Raw genomic sequence first — 16,548 nt, 5'->3', positions numbered from 1 at the left:
ATGTGGTTGAGAATAACCATGTGGATGTTCCTGCTGTGATACTTAATATGGAGACAAAATAAAATGAGCTCTAAAAAAGTGTTGTCTTATGTTCAGGTGTGCTGGGTGTGACACCACTTACTAGGTTACAGCTGCTGTGCAAGGTGAGGCCACACCCCAGCAAAGGCCCAGCCCCTGCTCCTCCCCAGGGAGGGGGCAGCCTGGGGGTGCTCACAGCCCTAGCGCCTGGCTCTACCTTGAAAATGAGGCATTTAAGCACAAACAGTACTGCACCAGAGCCATGGTTTTACAAACAGTTAAAGTAACTAACAGGTTTTTAACTAAGCACTTCTTGTTTGCATACACCGGTGTGAAACAGGTATGTTTTTCCCTGGTCAGCTGTAGCTTTAAAACATCATTTGAGCTGTAACAATGCAAATGCTCGTGCCAGCCTCTGAAAAACATTGCAAAGTACCATATTTAATTTTGGTTCTTAACATCAGAGCATCAGTGAAAGAGCCTCTGGTTTGCACACAGGCCCCTGAGGAGAGCTGAAGGCCACACTGCTGCAGGCACCCAAAGAGAGAAGATTATTCAGGGTGGTACAAGAAGGAGAACACTTGCTCAGAAACTCAAACATTACCACACATGTGATTCAAGGATTTATTAAGTCATACATGCAAAACATACTGCTAATTGCATTAGCAAAAGATCAATGTAAAAACTTCACAATTTTGCAACTTTTATTTTTAAATTTTGCTTTAGTGGTTGAAAGGGTGTAGTTCAACATTGTATTCCTGCCAGTTTAGAATGTACAGAACATTAGCACTAATTTACAGAACCTCACAGACCCAAGTCACCATTACTCAATCTATGCTGCACATGTACATGGAGTGACAGAGAGAACACTTGTCTGCGTTAGTCATGTTACAGTGGTGGGGAGAGCGGCAGTGACAGTTGAGAAGGTTCATAGTTTATAGAGGTTTAAAATATAAAAATTACTAAAATGTGTAAAGCTGCTTCACATGATTTTTACACCTAGTTAATGGACTAAAAGCTCCTCAGAAAGCATAACTTACTGGGTCAGAAAAAACAGGAAAATAAGGAGAATATGCCTGAACATTCTACTCTACCAAAAAAAAAAAAAAGGCAAATTTTATAATCAGAAAGGTTTTAAAATACAAGTTATATTGCTCAGTAAGAAAAGATTCTACAAGAAAAAGCATTTACTACACAACTTGTGGGAATGACTGGTTCAGAATTGTACCTAAATGAATGCCCTACCTGAAATCCAACGGGATTTACCTGTGAACACCAACCTCTTCACTACTGCACCTCTGGGAAAACGGTCTCTGATTTTAACCTGCACTAGAAGTCAATTCAGTTTCAGCTACCCTGGCAGTGTAGTGCAAGTCATCTGTACAGTGTCAAAATACTGTCTGGCACCAGCATCTGATCCAACCCAATCTTCCATTTCTCCATCACAATACAATGCTGTCAAAAGGACTAGATACACTTCAGTAAGAATAGTTATTTATTTATTTTTTTAAATCACAGCAGCAAGAACTAGATTGCAACCAAGCCCTTACCAATGATAAAGCATTTTACACTGTGACTTGAGGGTGTCAGTCATTGTCAAAGATTTAGGATCGATATACAACACTATGCAATGACTGGGTTGAGAAAACATTTAATAATAAAACACATTAGAGTGCAGTGTTTTGCTAATTATACGGTACTGTTACTTACTGTGAAAAACTAGAAAGTGTTTTTGCATTTCCTACCAGAAATTAGAGTCATCTTCAAGAAGAATCTTTAAAAAACAGTTTAGTGCTTAGTGTTCATAGCACAACAATGCAACTTAGTTCAGCAGATAGTTTGGCAACACTTAATTGAGCAAGAACAGGATTTTAAAAATAAGGCTTTACATAGGTTTGTCTTCTCAGGAGTTTGCTTTTAGAAGAATGCAAGTTAACTTTCATACTTTAAACAAATGAAACCATGAAATTGTTGATTGGTTCAAGACTTTATGGAAGAGAACTAATTTATAACAGAAAAACTTGGCATTGAATGTGAATGCTCCATTGTTCTGAGCAAAGCACAGGGTTTGGAGTGGGGTGGGGGAGGGTAACGTTTACAGCAGCAGACATTTTCTCTTCCTCTTCTTTACAGGAGGGGGGCACAGAACTGCTCGGATAGCTTCATCAAACACTGTCTTGAGGCCTCGCTGTGTAAGTGCTGAGCATTCTAGGTATTTCACTGCACCTGTGGAGAGCAAAAAGGCAGTTACAAAGTTTTCCACAATGGGAGCAGTGCTGCTTCTAGCCGCCTCCACCACAGAAGCCAGGCATTTCCTTTAATTAAGGTACAACATCCTCCACAACCAAAATTTAGATCAAGCCAACAGTAACCCCATTGCCGTCATACCAATCTCTTTTGCCATGGCAAGGCCCTGTGGGTAGGTGATGGGAGTCAGCTTCTTCTCCTTCAGTTTTTCAATAGTGTCCTTATCATCCCGGAGATCGAGTTTGGTGCCCACTAAAATGATGGGGGTGTTGGGGCAGTGGTGCCGCACCTCAGGATACCACTGCAAAAAACAGCACAGGTTGTGTGGGGGGATGGATTTCCACAAAGGCTCTCAAACGTTACGACTAAAAGGCTGGTGACCCTTTCAAGAGTCAAGGAGTAAAGGGGAGAGCACAAGGCCCCATTAAGGCAGTATTAGAAAAGAGCTTACAGCTGGCTTCATTAAAAATATTTTGCAACAGGTATTTCCATAGACTTAAAAAATGTACCCTGTTAAGGGCTGTACTTTCTCCACACACCAGAAAACCCCTGATCTGCATTTCCCTCACCCATGAGACCACCTCTTACTCGCGAGGTCTCCACAGTGCCGTACACTCAGTTGTCCGACGGCATGACAGACTGCAACAGCAGCACAGCACGTGCTCGACCCCTGGCTGGTGCTAGAAGCAAGTATCAACCTAATTTTTACATGCATTTGTGCTTTAGTATTTTTCTTTAAATTGCATTAAAAGGGAAGTTCCTGTTTGTGATTTTACCACCTTGTTGGCTGAAAACTACTGTTACCACATCAATGTATCAAGGAATGATTCATACTTAAAGTATTTGATGTGCCCTGAACTTTCGTGACTTAAAAGTTAAGCAAATGGATTTCTGCCTTTTCAAACTACATTTCGCATTGCCTGCCAAAACCAAAATTTAAAAAAAGTAACTAAAAATCACCTAATATTTTCCAGACACTTGCTATAAAGTGAACACTATGCTGAACCCTTAGAAACAAAGTGATACCAGCTTGTACTTACCTTAGCACGGACATTTTCAAAGGAAGCGGGACTCACAAGGGAAAAGCAGATTAAGAAGACATCCTGCAAAACAAGTGGATAGAAGTTAGCCCAGCAGAGCAACCTTCACAAAATCTCCTCACCCTGAAAAGGCCAGTGTCACAGCACCTCTATCGCACTTGCAAAAGGCAAGGTCAAGGATACAGCTGCACACGACCATTAGCAGTAGCTCTCCCAGAGGGAAATCCCTTCCCAGGCAGCTACAAGCAGACACAAAGGGTGGGGGGAACCAACAACAAATAGACTGTAATCAAGTTTAAAATCAGCTATTGCAGTAGCCAGCAACTAAAATGCTAATACCACTGCACTGCAAGCTTTTTTCCTCAAAATGTCATCTCCCTCACTGACGTTCAAAAAAACCCCAAAACCACCAAAACCTAACACTGCAGATCCTTGACAAACCCAGGAAGCAGCAACAAGTTGTTAGACCGGCCTCTAACCTGAGGCTGGATACTCTTTGCAGACCTTTAAGTGATCTAAGCCCCAAAAGATGTGCAACTCATCAGCATAGGGTGTTGCAAAGTGTTACCATTGGCCCCAGTTTCTAAAATACGAATATAGCACTAATATACTACTCTAAATTAGTCTTAAATGGCAAAGTACTCAGTATGGAATTAAAAAAAAAAAACATAAAATGATAGTTTTCACAATTATTACTTCCATGCCCAAATCAGAAGAATCTTGTAGAACTGTCAATTCTACTGAATGTCAGTATGCAAAGACTTCAGAATACAACCAAATTAGAATTGAGAAGGGTATTAAAAACCACAAAGCTCCTTCTCTTTCTAAATAATAAGGAAGCAGAGAGAAAAGTGGGTGTTTTCAGGGATCTTACACATCTCACTTTTCAGTTGAAGGCAGAAGATAGATTGTAAGTAAATGCAGGTAAAAACATTTTAGAGCACATGTTTACACTAACTGCTGTACAGTCAAAAACCTGTGAGCTTCATACATGACACTGTAGTCTACAAGCATTCAGAATCGTTTTCTCCATCTAAGCTGAGGAAGATTGTAATCTTGTTGTATGACTCAAAACTCAATAAGCATCTCTCAAACAAGCCCAATATCCCCCAACCTACCTCTGCATCCGTACTTATTCCAGTATCAAATGTGGTACAGAATCAGGCATTTCAGAATGTTAGTTGATTGTGCTGCATTTCAAGGCATTTTGTTAGGTCAGCATCTGACATCTGCACTGCTAAGCACTTGCAACCCAGTTGTTCATGCATCACCCCAACAAGTTTCCGTAGCAGTGTCCCAGAAGAAGAAAGAAACAACATCAAATCATGTGATACTATGGCCACTACTTCTGGTTTCCAATTCTGCAGGTTTGTGGTGACTGAAGTTCTGCACATTATGCAGACCCTCTCCTTTTCTAGCTCCAGAGATCAAAAAATTCAGTGTAACCACGAGGAATTATTTGAAGATTTCAGGTGTCTTGCACACTACCAATCTTTGTAAGTAAGAAGAAAAACTATTTGCGAAAGGTTTAGTCTTAGCAACTCAGATTTGCTAACAAAAAGAGAGATTTGCTAACAGTTCTCAGATCTAGTAATTTGATAGTTCCAAGAAAAGTAGCTGTTTAAAAAATAGGGGCCAATTTATCACTATCATAAGCAAGACAAGATGACAGAACTTGGAACTGAAGTTTATTTAAAGTTTTACATACGGCAATAGGTTGATCTGTCAGACTGGAAGATAGATTCTTACCATTGGTTCCTCCAACCTAGTAACAGTAGGAGATAAAGTTACTTCTAAATGGATTTAAGGGAAAACGTTCTCTCAGTCAGCAGTGTGTGCTCACAAATATTCACAACATGGCTCTTCTTCTTGAGAGAGATGCTGCCCTGTAATTCAGCACAACCAACTACCTGCCTCCAGAACAGAGCACCAAACTTCCCCCTAAACCTCTCAATGTCTGTCTGCATTGTCAGAGGAAACTTGCAAGAGCAAACCCCTCATGGAAAGCATCCTCCCAGCTTTTCTTTTTGATTTGGTCTCCTGAGGAAATGAAGTTAACCACCTTTTCTGTCCCAACTTTGTCCTTCCCCCAATATTTTGAAATACCAGTAGATTTCAAATACATTCAGGAGAAGGTATTAAATTTCAGTATATAGAGAGAAATCTGAAAAATATAAAAATATGAATAAGGGAAAAACATATAAATTAATGCCTCCGCTATGGCAAAGTTCTTCCTGTGAAGTTAACAGCTGTCGAACTGCCAGTTGGCTAATCGAGATACACATATTGGCCAAGTAATCAGCAATACCTGCTTTCACCTTGCCCACAACCTAGTTCAGGTGCCCATATAGGGAAAGAGAGGGCCACCAGAACATGTGAGGGGCAAGTTTTAAATAGCATAGCAAAGGAAGGGGGAGGCTGAATACAGATAAAAAAAAGTCTGGCTTCATCAGCTCCACTGTTCTCTTCCTCTGTGCTTTTTGTTAGTTTTGTGGGGTTTTCTCCCTAAGTGATGTTGAAGCTTACATACTGTGTAAGTGTAAAAATCTGGACTGCTTCGTAAATCCAAGACTTACCACCCTGTTTCATTTTCTGCTGTAAAACACAATCCAAGTAACTGAAAGTACTTCAAACCTTTACTTAACAGTTATACATGCTTGTACAGAAGAGATTTTTTCCCAAAAGTACGCTCAGATTGACATGGAATTCTTTTGCAGTCTATCAAAAAGCCACAGTTCTTTTAGCAGGCTGAAGACATGCACATGCATTCTGTCCCTTTGTCACAGGGAAGAACAATCTTCTGCCTTACAACTCTGCCTTCTCACACTGTTGAGAAATCTTTCAACATACCTCCTTCTACCCTGAGATACTTTTTTGAAAATATTTTCACAATGTTAAGCAAAGCTTAAGTTCTAAGTATCCTATAAATATCTAAGTATTAGAAACAAACAGCTTTCCACTGTCTCTCTTCCTAGGAAAGGCAGATATTTCCGCCATTTCTACTAGAGTTGCCTACAACTGGCAAGTTCATATCCATCGTGGGTATCGTAACTGATGGAAAAGCCTAATTGTAAGAGTTAGTGAGCAGTGAATTAAGGAAAATTGTGAATTAAGTCAGTTTACTAAAAAAGCACCAGAGTTCATTAAGTAAGATTCACATTATTCAAGGGAGCAGTTATGCTGTAGAATAACTGGAACAATTTTGCATTTTACATTATTAGCATTGACTATATATTTGACAGTTAACAACAACAGTAATCAATGCCAAAAAACCCTGTAAATTACCACCTTTCTTTACCTATAGCACAGCTCCACCAGATAAAAGTAACTGCTCTGAAGAGATTAGAAAACCAGCCTCTACAAAGATTAACTGTAGCTGAAGTCACACTGGAAAGAAGAGAGCAGATTACTTCAGCATTTTCCTTAGACAAGGAAAGATGCAGCATGCCGACAGGACTTAACCAATTGCAAGCATGGAAGACAGAAGCACATTTGTATTGATGTTATAGCACAAACTACAGTAAATAATAAAATAACCACAGGCTTAAGTACATTCGAAAGTTCTGATGCAGCCTCTGTCAATACCAATAATATCTTCATTCAGTGCTGCCTCTTTCACATTTAGAACATCTTCAGAGACTAAACAATATCAAGTGCTTAGCAGTGACAGTGTCAGGTTGCAGCCAAACAGCAGGCCTGAAAACAAAAACAAACCCTGCTTTTGGCAGGCATGCTAAACTTAAAATCAATGGACTAGCTGATGGGACTGTTCACAGAGGGTTTTTTTGGTTTGTTTTGGGGTTTTTGTTTGTTTGTTTCTTGTTTTAAATCAAGCATTCCAGTTGTTTCTGAGGCTGCAGCTACACAAAAGCCAACATGTATCAGTGCATGCGAATACACAAGCATGCAAATTTTAACATTTGTGCAACTGTACACACATCAAGGATTATAACATTACAACTACAGCATGTAAGATGAAGGAAGGTAGCTTGCAACAAGTCACTGTTACTAATAAATACAACTCCACGTGTGACAACGTTGGCCTTATGTTCAGAAAGAAAAAACCTTTATGTTAGACAAAGCTGTACAGATTTTTTTTTTCTAGTTTCACACTGTAGTTCTTACTGTTTGCGGATAGGAGAGTGGACGTAGTCTGTCATAGTCCTCTTGACCAGCTGTATCCCACAAACCCAGATTGACCGGTTTTCCATCGACCATTACATTAGCAGAGTAGTTGTCAAAACTGAAAAATAAAGAGTTAACTGCATTAGCTTGCAGTGAAATGGGGCACCCAAGGTCTTTTTCCTAGAGAGTCCTGACTGGGAACACTACAAAGGGAAACATTTTTACTGTATCCTTCTGCTCCCCAGAAACCCTACAGTTGTTCTTTAAATACTGAGCCTGGCATGGGGTAGTGGAAAGAAAAAATATGCACAACAGACTTGGTCCAGTCTGAATAGAAGTCATCTTTTTCATTGCTCTTCCAAAGGAAGTGTTCATCTCAGTAAGTACAGAAAAGCAGGTGATGCACTTAGCAAGCCCTTTCCAGTCTTAGTGGGACATCCAGCAAGTTAGTTTCATTTTGTAAGATTCAGAACAGGAGATTTGAGCAACAACCAAGGAATCCTTAATGACAACAGTAGGTAAGCAAAACTTATTAATCCTGCTAATCAAAAACCTCTCCAATAAAATATCAAAATTAATAACGAGGGGCCAGTAGAGGTGTGATTTTTACCTCATCACTACTATAGTTGCAAAGGTTTTAATGACTTGTGAAGGCTAAACTAGGTTGACTGGAACACAAGCACACGGTGATGTAAAAATGAGAGTTTAAGACCGAAAAAAGGAAATGGGAGTAATTAAGACAAGGTCTTGGAAGGGTAAAGTCACCTGTACATCTCACTAGAATATATTTTGTTATCTGAAAAACTCATCAATACTTAGAGAGCAAGATAGCCAGATAGAGACATCCAAAAAGAGCAAAGAAGCTGCTCTGTATAAACACCTCCCCCCAACAGGCCATCAAAAAGAGAACTCCACTAATACCGATACTGACAAATCCTTACATGCAGGAAAATGGGAAGCACCAAAATAAATTAATCCCCACAATCATGCCTGAAGCTAGAGCCATGGCTGGCTTAGCACAGGATTGGCAGGAGCACAAAAAGTGGAAGGAACAAAAAAAAATCTCTAGTCATATAAACCAACTATTTCTGACCATGATACGATGTTTTACAAGCTGTTCAGCCTTGGGACTGCTTATTATGAATGATATCAAAGATAGAAATAACACATTATTTTAAAAGAACAACATCTGATAAATGTTAGTATATAATAAGCTAGGCCTAGAGGTCAGAGAGGCTAAACTGATGGAGCATGAACAGGCACAGGTACAACTAAGCCCAAAGTGCTTCTCCTGACACCTAGATACTCAAGTTACACTTTTAAGATGAAAGTGAGGGTGCTTGCAGCCAATTCAAATAAGGAATCTGGAATGGCAGTAAGCACAGAGAAGTTGACATAAGAGTTTTTAGGATTTTATAAGTACTTACACAGTGGGTATATATTCTCCAGGAAATGCATTGGTTGTGTAACTGATGAGTAGGCATGTTTTACCTACAGCACTGTAAAAAGACAAAGTGCACATGTAAAAAACATTCATCTTGAATAATGATAAATAGTATTCCTTTTAGGGAAAAAGACTGATTATATCCAGTCATCTAAGGAACAATTGAGTGTCAGTAGTCACTACTGTGCAGGAAAAGAGCTAATAGACTGTAGCCTTGAAATTACTGGCAATGAACACACACCTAATACAAGCATCCATTTTTGAAGCGTAAATTAACAGATTTTGATAATCTTTAGACAAAAAACCCCACAAGTATTAATAAGACTACTAATATCTGCTAGTCACTTGACTGAATACTCAAGACCACCTTACTCCAGCTCTCTGAAATTAAAAAAGTCCTGAAGAGTATTTCCAGATACCCTTTACACAATTCCAAAACTGTTACCTTTTCCAGAAAATGGTATACTTCCACATAAGTTTGAAAAACCTTGAGAAGTACAATTTCTCAACACATCGTTACTTTTGAGTATTTGAGGAAAATACACAAATTATAATCCTCACAATATTTATTGCTATTGCAAAATTACTCCCCACATGCATTCATCAACTATTCAAACATCTCATAAACTGATTTATAGATAAATTACATTCCAGTATTGGAGAACTTGGAACACCAGACCTTTCCCCACAGATCTAATTCTGAACAGCCTCACATGGGGGCAAGACAAGGTTCTGCTCCAGGTTTCTTTCAAAACTGGCAGCCAGTTCCTTCTCTTTCCACCCTCCCTGCCACATCTTATCTAGAGTCAAACATTAGATTACCACCACCATTGAATTTTTGTTACAGTTTCAATTAAAGGGTTGTAAAACTTGAAACTGGACCCTATTTCTTTTTTAAAATAGACTCTGCAAAGGTGTTTTGACACTGCAGACTGGTTCTCACGGTGACTTCTCACTTGAGAAGTGCAAGAGATTCCAGGGGGTGAGTGTACAACCAGTTCCTCAAAAGCAATAACGCCCAGACTTACAGTCTTCCCGATCACTTTTCTCAAACAAACTCCCATGCAAGGAAAACTGCACTGTCTTGCAGATGTTTTATCACTACAACAATTTGCTCAAAGCAAATCAGCAGTAACTTTGAAGCCTTACTGTACTTACACATATAATCTGGCCATTTGTATTAGATTTGACTCATGAACCTCCTGAACTAAATCCTTCCACAAGCTGAAGGAACTCATTAAATTTTTAGTCTAGAACTACAGTTAATATTTAACAAAACACAAACCAAACCCAAGAACCAAATGGTGTTGCTAAAAATATCCTATTATCCTTTAGCTTCTGCAGAAGAAAAAAAAAAACCAAACTCACAGGAACAAACTTTACTCAAGGGCTTACTAGCTCTCCAGCTGCAAACCTTGAGGCATTCATATCTGGATTTTACTATGTATCTTCCACTTAAATCACTGCATTTCTTCTGGTTTGTCAGCACATGGACTGTCCCCTCATTTACCAAAGACCATCTTCAAAACATTACTTAAAATGATTTAACACTGAGTATTAACCAACGAGCCTTACCTAGTGACTCGCAGGTTAAGTAAATTTGAGCTCTGTCACAACCATAAATTACCACCTCTGTTGTAGCTCAATCTGTAACAAGTCTCTCCATTAAACTTCAAGCAGTTCCATACTGCATTGGCTCAAGAAGTAGATAGCAGCATCTGACAACATTACCTTAAATGCCTGAGCTATGAAAGACTTGCTTCGGTGCGCAAAATTATCTAGGATTTTATCCTACATGTCCGTTTTTTAATTATAATTTTATGTTTCTGAGCTGACACCTAGCATAACATCCCATCTGCTGCAACTCTCTCTGATCATACCATGCAGTTTTCCACACTACTTTTCACACCTGCTTCTAAGGAAACAAGATTCCAGCTCCTTGTACAGTCTGAGACTTTTTTTTTCCTTTCACCATGCACTCCCTTTTACCCAGCTGTAACAACAACAAAAAAGGGGGCATTTAATTCTGTTCTTGACAAGTACAACCTCTGAACATTTTCCTGTAGTCAAAAGCTTGAGATATATTTGTGCTCAAAAGCAGGAGAGGTATTTACCCTTCAAAAACTTCTGTGGGAAAGAACTGGGCAGCAGTATGACAAGGCAGCTAGCTAATTTAACAGCTGTCAAAAGAGGAGATACCATCTTATCTCTTGCACTAGCACTCACTGACTCTGTAACAAGCCAGAACAAGGACTTAAGGAAAGCTCTTCACACAACTCGCTGTTTTAGCTGCTTGAGCTATCAGTCAGATCAGTTTGATCATATTGCTGACTTGCACTCACAACGCTATGAAGTGGGCTACGCTGGTCCAGCTTAAGAAGGACAAATGTGAAAACCTCCAAAATACCAAGAGAAGCAAAAGCCAGTTTCTTTGGGAAATTTCTGGAGGTGCAGAGGCTACACGTTCTCACACTTCTAGAACCTGTTTCATCTTCCAGTAAGTTCATTATAGGTAATTTAAGCTTCTAACAAATTAATGTTGAACTCAACATTTTCAGCAGTGAATCAAGAACTTTTCTCTGCACCCAGGCTCCTTTGCTCACCTTGCACTGAAACTGGTGAGTCTGCTCTGGCTAATCAAAACAGTGCAGGAAGGAGGTGGTGAGAGATTTCATTCCAAGCTTAGAAGTGCCTGTAGTGTGTTTCTGCAACACCAATCAGCCAGAGTCATTTAAACAAGAAAAAACACGTTCAACAACTCTGTTTCAGAGTTGCTCCATCTAGGTTTCCTGCCTTTCTTGCCTGTTGGCTCACTGCCCTATGAATCAGATCGGTCACCAGTCTTAAAAATAAACACTAATGCCTACCTTTATAAATAAAGTACATTCTCCAAGTACTTTATCAACTTTTTTAGACTTCCAACTTCTGTATTAAAGCAACTCCCCTAAAGAGAATTCTGTTTGGCAAAATATAAATCCTTGTACATAAAGGCTGATACTAAGAAACTAAAATAACATCAAACCAAGATTAGTCATAACAAGATTTCTAGCAACTACTTAATCATAACTCTGTCCACCCACTATTACATAATGAAACTAGTAACATTTGACTGTAATTAAAAATATGGCCTACAGAAGTTTGGCGTTTTAACCACTTAACAATAAGTGAAAGACTTAAAAAAAAAAAAAAGAGAGCACCAAATCCCTTATTGCTTCCTGGTGTCATCCAGGAATCAATGTATTTATATAACCACATAGGTATTAATTCCTGAAAACAAAACATGTCATCTCTTTCCTGCCATTATTTATGCTAACAAGTTTTATGGAGTTTCCCCACTGTGTTAGAGCTGCTTGGAGCCATGCTATGTGACATGCACTGAAAATGCTGTTGGAGGACCTGCACCAGCATTTCCTCCACTCTAAAGGCACCAGAGCTGTACAGAAGGCTTAGAGCCTCCTGCTCTCCCGCAACTAAAAACTAATTGTGAGAACTTAGTTCCCATTTGCAGCCATGGTAATGGAGGCCAGCTGAAGTGCTTGCTGGTTTAATTGCAGAAACACCGATATCTGCAAACAGGTGGCAGCCTTCATAAAAAGCTTTATGTAATTTATTTCTTTCTTTCTCTGATCGACATGAGCTACCTCCCTAACAGACATGATGCACCACAGCCCAGGTCTTCACTCAAACACTGAACAGTAGCTGAGATTTCTCTAGTACACCCTCAGATCAAAAGTTCAGTATTTTTGCCATAGTAGATTTAGTTACATACGGCTCTGCCAGATAAGCTGTTTTTACTCACTATGACACACCCTGTCCCAAATATGCTGTTCAGTACCTACAATACTACAACATTTTTAAACTTCAAAAGTTCGGTAACACAAGTTAGCACATTTCAAGTCACTGCACTCCCTACAGATTGCACTGGAGGGACCTGAGGTGTTCTGCATCTTCCACAAACGCTGCATTACAGCCAGTAAGAAGCCAACTACCTCACCCCACCCCCCTTCTCAACAAGCTATCAAATCAAATACAACATGGCTTTAGCAGCTAAGGCCTTAAATTAAGCAAAATTCCAAACAGGGACTCTTAATTCACTGTTCTTGTTCTTGCAGCATTTCTACAATTTAAAAGCGTCTACCAAAGAGCATGAAGTGTGACCATTTCTGTGGCATCTAGTCATCATTTCTCCAAAATGCATAACTTCCCCTAACGTTACACCACATCACGGGAGATTTCATACCACTTAACAGCTGCCTTTTCAGAGTGAAAACAAAAGCTGCTAAAAATAACTTACACCAATGCTTTTTCTCAAGTGTCAATCAACAGCAATTCTTGCAGTTACTCAAGTGGAATGCTCTTCATCTGTCCTGCACATTCCTACTGCTCTGTATCATCAAGGAGTGAAAGCAACAGTTGCCATTTATTTTTCCCCAAACAATCCTCAGTAAAGAAAAAAATCAAGAGCAAAATATGATAGCACAACTAGCATACATGCCATTTTTTTCTAGTCAGATTAGTTGTCTAAACAGACACCAGTCCAAGCTCCAAGAACAAACATGAGTTATGTATGAGAAACAGCCTACTCATTTACAAATTTAAAAAAGTCACACAGGTACTTCTACAGCTTTGTTTATTTTGTTCCTAGCAGATCTTTGCAGAGGGTACATAAAACAATACCTAACTTTTGTATTACATAAGCAAATCTTTAACTTGCATTGTTTTACAGAAACACTAAAGCTTCAGCCTTATCCAAGGCAAACATTACACATTTCCTAGAATACCTGTAACACTTAAACTTTTGAAGAAGCAGCAGCAGCACAGACAAAACACAAATAGTTAAATATTTCTTAAAAACACCGCATGGAGAATGATACAAAGCTACCAAAACTGAGTAATAGTACCTGAATGAAGCCTTAAGAGAGATTTGTTTCTAACTAAGGAGAAAGGAAAACAAATTAAACAACTGCAATTTGTTCACACATAAGTACGAAACTCAGGTAGAGTCACACGACTTTCATTTCCAACACAGAGAGGAATAACCATGTTCGGCAGTGGGATGGTTTACAAAGCAAATGATGAAAAAAACTGTTTTGTTGAATGAATTACTGAACATTATACAGTTTGTCTGTGGTGAGATCTCAAATCTAGTGGAGGAAGTAGACTGAACTTTTTTCCCCAGCCAAACATAATGCATCACATTTATTTACAGCATTGTCACAAACAATACAGTTCAGATGAATTAAAAAAAATATATATATGATAGAAAGCAACTGGTTTGCTTTAAAAATCAATATAACCGAAAGAACAGTCCATAGTTATCCTATCTAGCTTCAAAGAATCACATTACTATGAAAAGTCTTCCTGTGTTAAGATACCACTTTCATGCTCATATTGCTCAAAATCTTATACAGTAAGGCAAAACAAAGTTGTCTCACTGAGTAAATTTATCTCTCAACCATAGTTAGCTGCCTTTTTAGGTATTCTACATCTTAAAAACCAAAGCAACATAAAACAACTCCACACAAATAACTTGAAGATTAAGCCACCATGTGAAATTACAGACAGCAGCAAGACCATTTAGCTACACTTCACTCCTGTCATCTACAGAAGTTTGCTGTGATACCAATTATGCTCAGCCTACACTGGGATTTTTGTTTCTCCTAAGGGAAAAAACCTCTCAAACTGCATAAGACAAGTCTTGTTTTCCAGCCGGCCTGTGATGTTCCCCTGAGCTCTGACATCCAGTAAAAGAATGCCTCCGAGTTGATGGGAACAGAATCATGGAGAACATTCAAAAGTAGTAGACACACAAACTCTTTCCCCACCACAATTCCAGCATTCCTCACATTGAAACCCAACACCTAAAGACTTTACTCGATGCTAAGAAGCATCCTCAAGTTGTTTCACTTGGAAGTAACACCACATTAGAGTGCTGTAAATGTAACAGTTCTTTACAAACAAGTATATTGTTAATTATTTGTACTTCAAGGGCTTTATCAGTTTCTTTTAAACAGGAACCTTGCAAGACTATGTATGCATGCAGGAAAACAGTCTCTGCTCACAAGCATTTGTGATCTGCTTAGAGTTCAGCACATTTCATTTCGTTTTACTGCGAGAATCAGATGTCAAAAGTCAAGCTATAAACAGTAATAAGTTTGTTAATTTCAAAAATATTTCAAATCAATATTAAATTTCTCATATCATTAAAAGCACTGTACTTTTTTTTTTTTTTAATACACTTTGATTTCCTCAGTGCGCCCAGTGACACACGAAACGCCAGAAGCAAGCGCCAGCTCCAGGCTGAGCCGGGCGAAGCTGCCCGCCCCTGCCAGAGCTACCCCGCAGCGCACACCCGCCTGGGCCGGGCAGGCAGAGCCGCTTCTGCCAGCACCAGCAGGAACGATTCGGCCACCGCCAAGCACCCACCGCCCCAGCACCTTCCCGGCAGCCACGCAGGGCCCCGGAGACACCCACCGCTTACCGACACCCCCGCAGAACCCCGGCCCTCCCGCTCCCCAGGCAGCCACCATTTGCTCGCAGCAGCCAGCGCCTTGCCCCACGCTTCCCTCCCCTCCCCCGCCACCAGCAGGAAGCCGCGGCCGCCACCCACCCCCCCGCCGCCCCCCCGCCTCGGCGCCGACACCCCCGGCCCCGCCGAGCCCCCGCACCCCTCAGGGGCGGCAGGGCCGCGCCCGGGCCCCGCGGCGGGGGGCCGCCCATAACTTGCGGCGGGGCCCGGGCGGCCCGCGCCGCTCCCCGCCCCACGGCGGGACACCCTTCCCCCTTTCCCCCCCGCCTCCTCCCCGGGGGCCGGCGGAGCTCCTCACGGCGAGGCCCCGACCGAGGGGTCCCCTCAGACTTACCCGTCGCCCACCACCACACACTTGATGGCCTGCATCGGGGCTGCGCCGCGGCGGCGGGTCCTGCTGCTGAGAGGGGCGGGGAGGGCCGCGCAAGAAGGGAGCCGGCGGCGGTCTCCGCACCAGGTCGCGGCCGCCTCCGCCCTGTGCCTGGGAGCGGGGACGAGGCAGCGGCCACCACCCAAGGCGGGGAGAGGGAGGACTGCGGGGAAACAGGAAGCGGCCGCTCCACTCACATCCGGCCGGGCCTCGCTCGGCCCCCGCGGCCCCGCCCTCGGGCCCGCTCGGCGACACCCCCCGCCCTCACGGGGAGCCGCTTCGGGCCGGCGGCGCGCGGCGCCCAGCGGCCTTCGGGCCGTTTCGGCAGCGCTCGGGTTTCTCCGTGGCGCCGGGCGGGCCTCGGGCGCGATCGGCCGCGCTCGGCCCCGCTTCCCGCCGAGCCCGAGCGGCCGCCATGCTTGTGCTGCTAACCCGGGCAGCGGGCGGCGGGGCCTCGCGCCGGCTCCCTCCGCCTCAGGGCCAGGCCAGGGGCTTCCGCTTTTGTTTTGTTTTGTTTTGGTTTTTTTCCTTTAATCATTCAGAGCCCTGCTGAAATGTGCTGTCATGCGCTGGCACTGGGGAGACAAGCACTCAGGCCGCAGGGGAGCAGTGGGGAGGCTGCGCGGCTGTCTGCAGCCAGCAGCTGGTCACGGACACGAGTCGGGGCATCGTCCCGCCCAGCCCCGTCCACCACCTCGCTGGAGGCCTGTGGACCTGGCAGCCACGCTGTCACATCATGGCAAACCCCTCTCCAACAAAAACCTGTCTCTGACAC

At 41.9% G+C, this 16,548-nt stretch overlaps 1 protein-coding gene across 2 annotated transcripts; it reads right to left on the bottom strand.

Moving 5' to 3' along the window:
- Window positions 1–628: 628 nt before the first annotated feature.
- RAC1 (Rac family small GTPase 1) lies at window positions 629–15,985 on the bottom strand. Of its 2 annotated transcripts, XM_074886436.1 has the most exons (7): window positions 15,738–15,985; window positions 8,858–8,929; window positions 7,431–7,548; window positions 5,014–5,070; window positions 3,306–3,368; window positions 2,407–2,566; window positions 629–2,244 (listed from the first exon to the last, which is right to left on the bottom strand). In XM_074886436.1, the coding sequence occupies exons 1-7, from the start codon at window positions 15,770–15,772 to the stop codon at window positions 2,114–2,116; spliced, it is 636 nt and encodes a 211-aa protein (XP_074742537.1). In that variant the 5' UTR covers window positions 15,773–15,985; the 3' UTR covers window positions 629–2,113. The 2 variants fall into 2 exon arrangements, with proteins under 2 accessions (XP_074742537.1, XP_074742536.1); XM_074886435.1 differs by lacking the exon at window positions 5,014–5,070 and having other exon boundaries at window positions 15,738–15,960.
- Window positions 15,986–16,548: the final 563 nt, after the last annotated feature.

Source organism: Strix uralensis, chromosome 16, assembly GCF_047716275.1.
Source record: "Strix uralensis isolate ZFMK-TIS-50842 chromosome 16, bStrUra1, whole genome shotgun sequence".
In the NCBI taxonomy this organism is placed as follows: domain Eukaryota; kingdom Metazoa; phylum Chordata; class Aves; order Strigiformes; family Strigidae; genus Strix; species Strix uralensis.
The sequence above is the reverse complement of the archived record's forward strand: the minus strand, read 5'-3'. Positions and strand labels throughout refer to the sequence as shown.

Excerpts from the sequence above, each read along its gene's own strand:
- RAC1 (XM_074886436.1), bottom strand. The coding sequence starts at position 15,772 with ATGCAGGCCATCAAGTGTGTGGTGGTGGGCGACGG. Across the intron at positions 5,071-7,430 it reads CACTCTCCTATCCGCAAACA|GTTGGAGGAACCAATGGTAA; the intron begins GTAAGAACTACA and ends TACTGTTACTAG. Across the intron at positions 2,245-2,406 it reads TGCCATGGCAAAAGAGATTG|GTGCAGTGAAATACCTAGAA; the intron begins GTATGACGGCAA and ends TGCTCTCCACAG.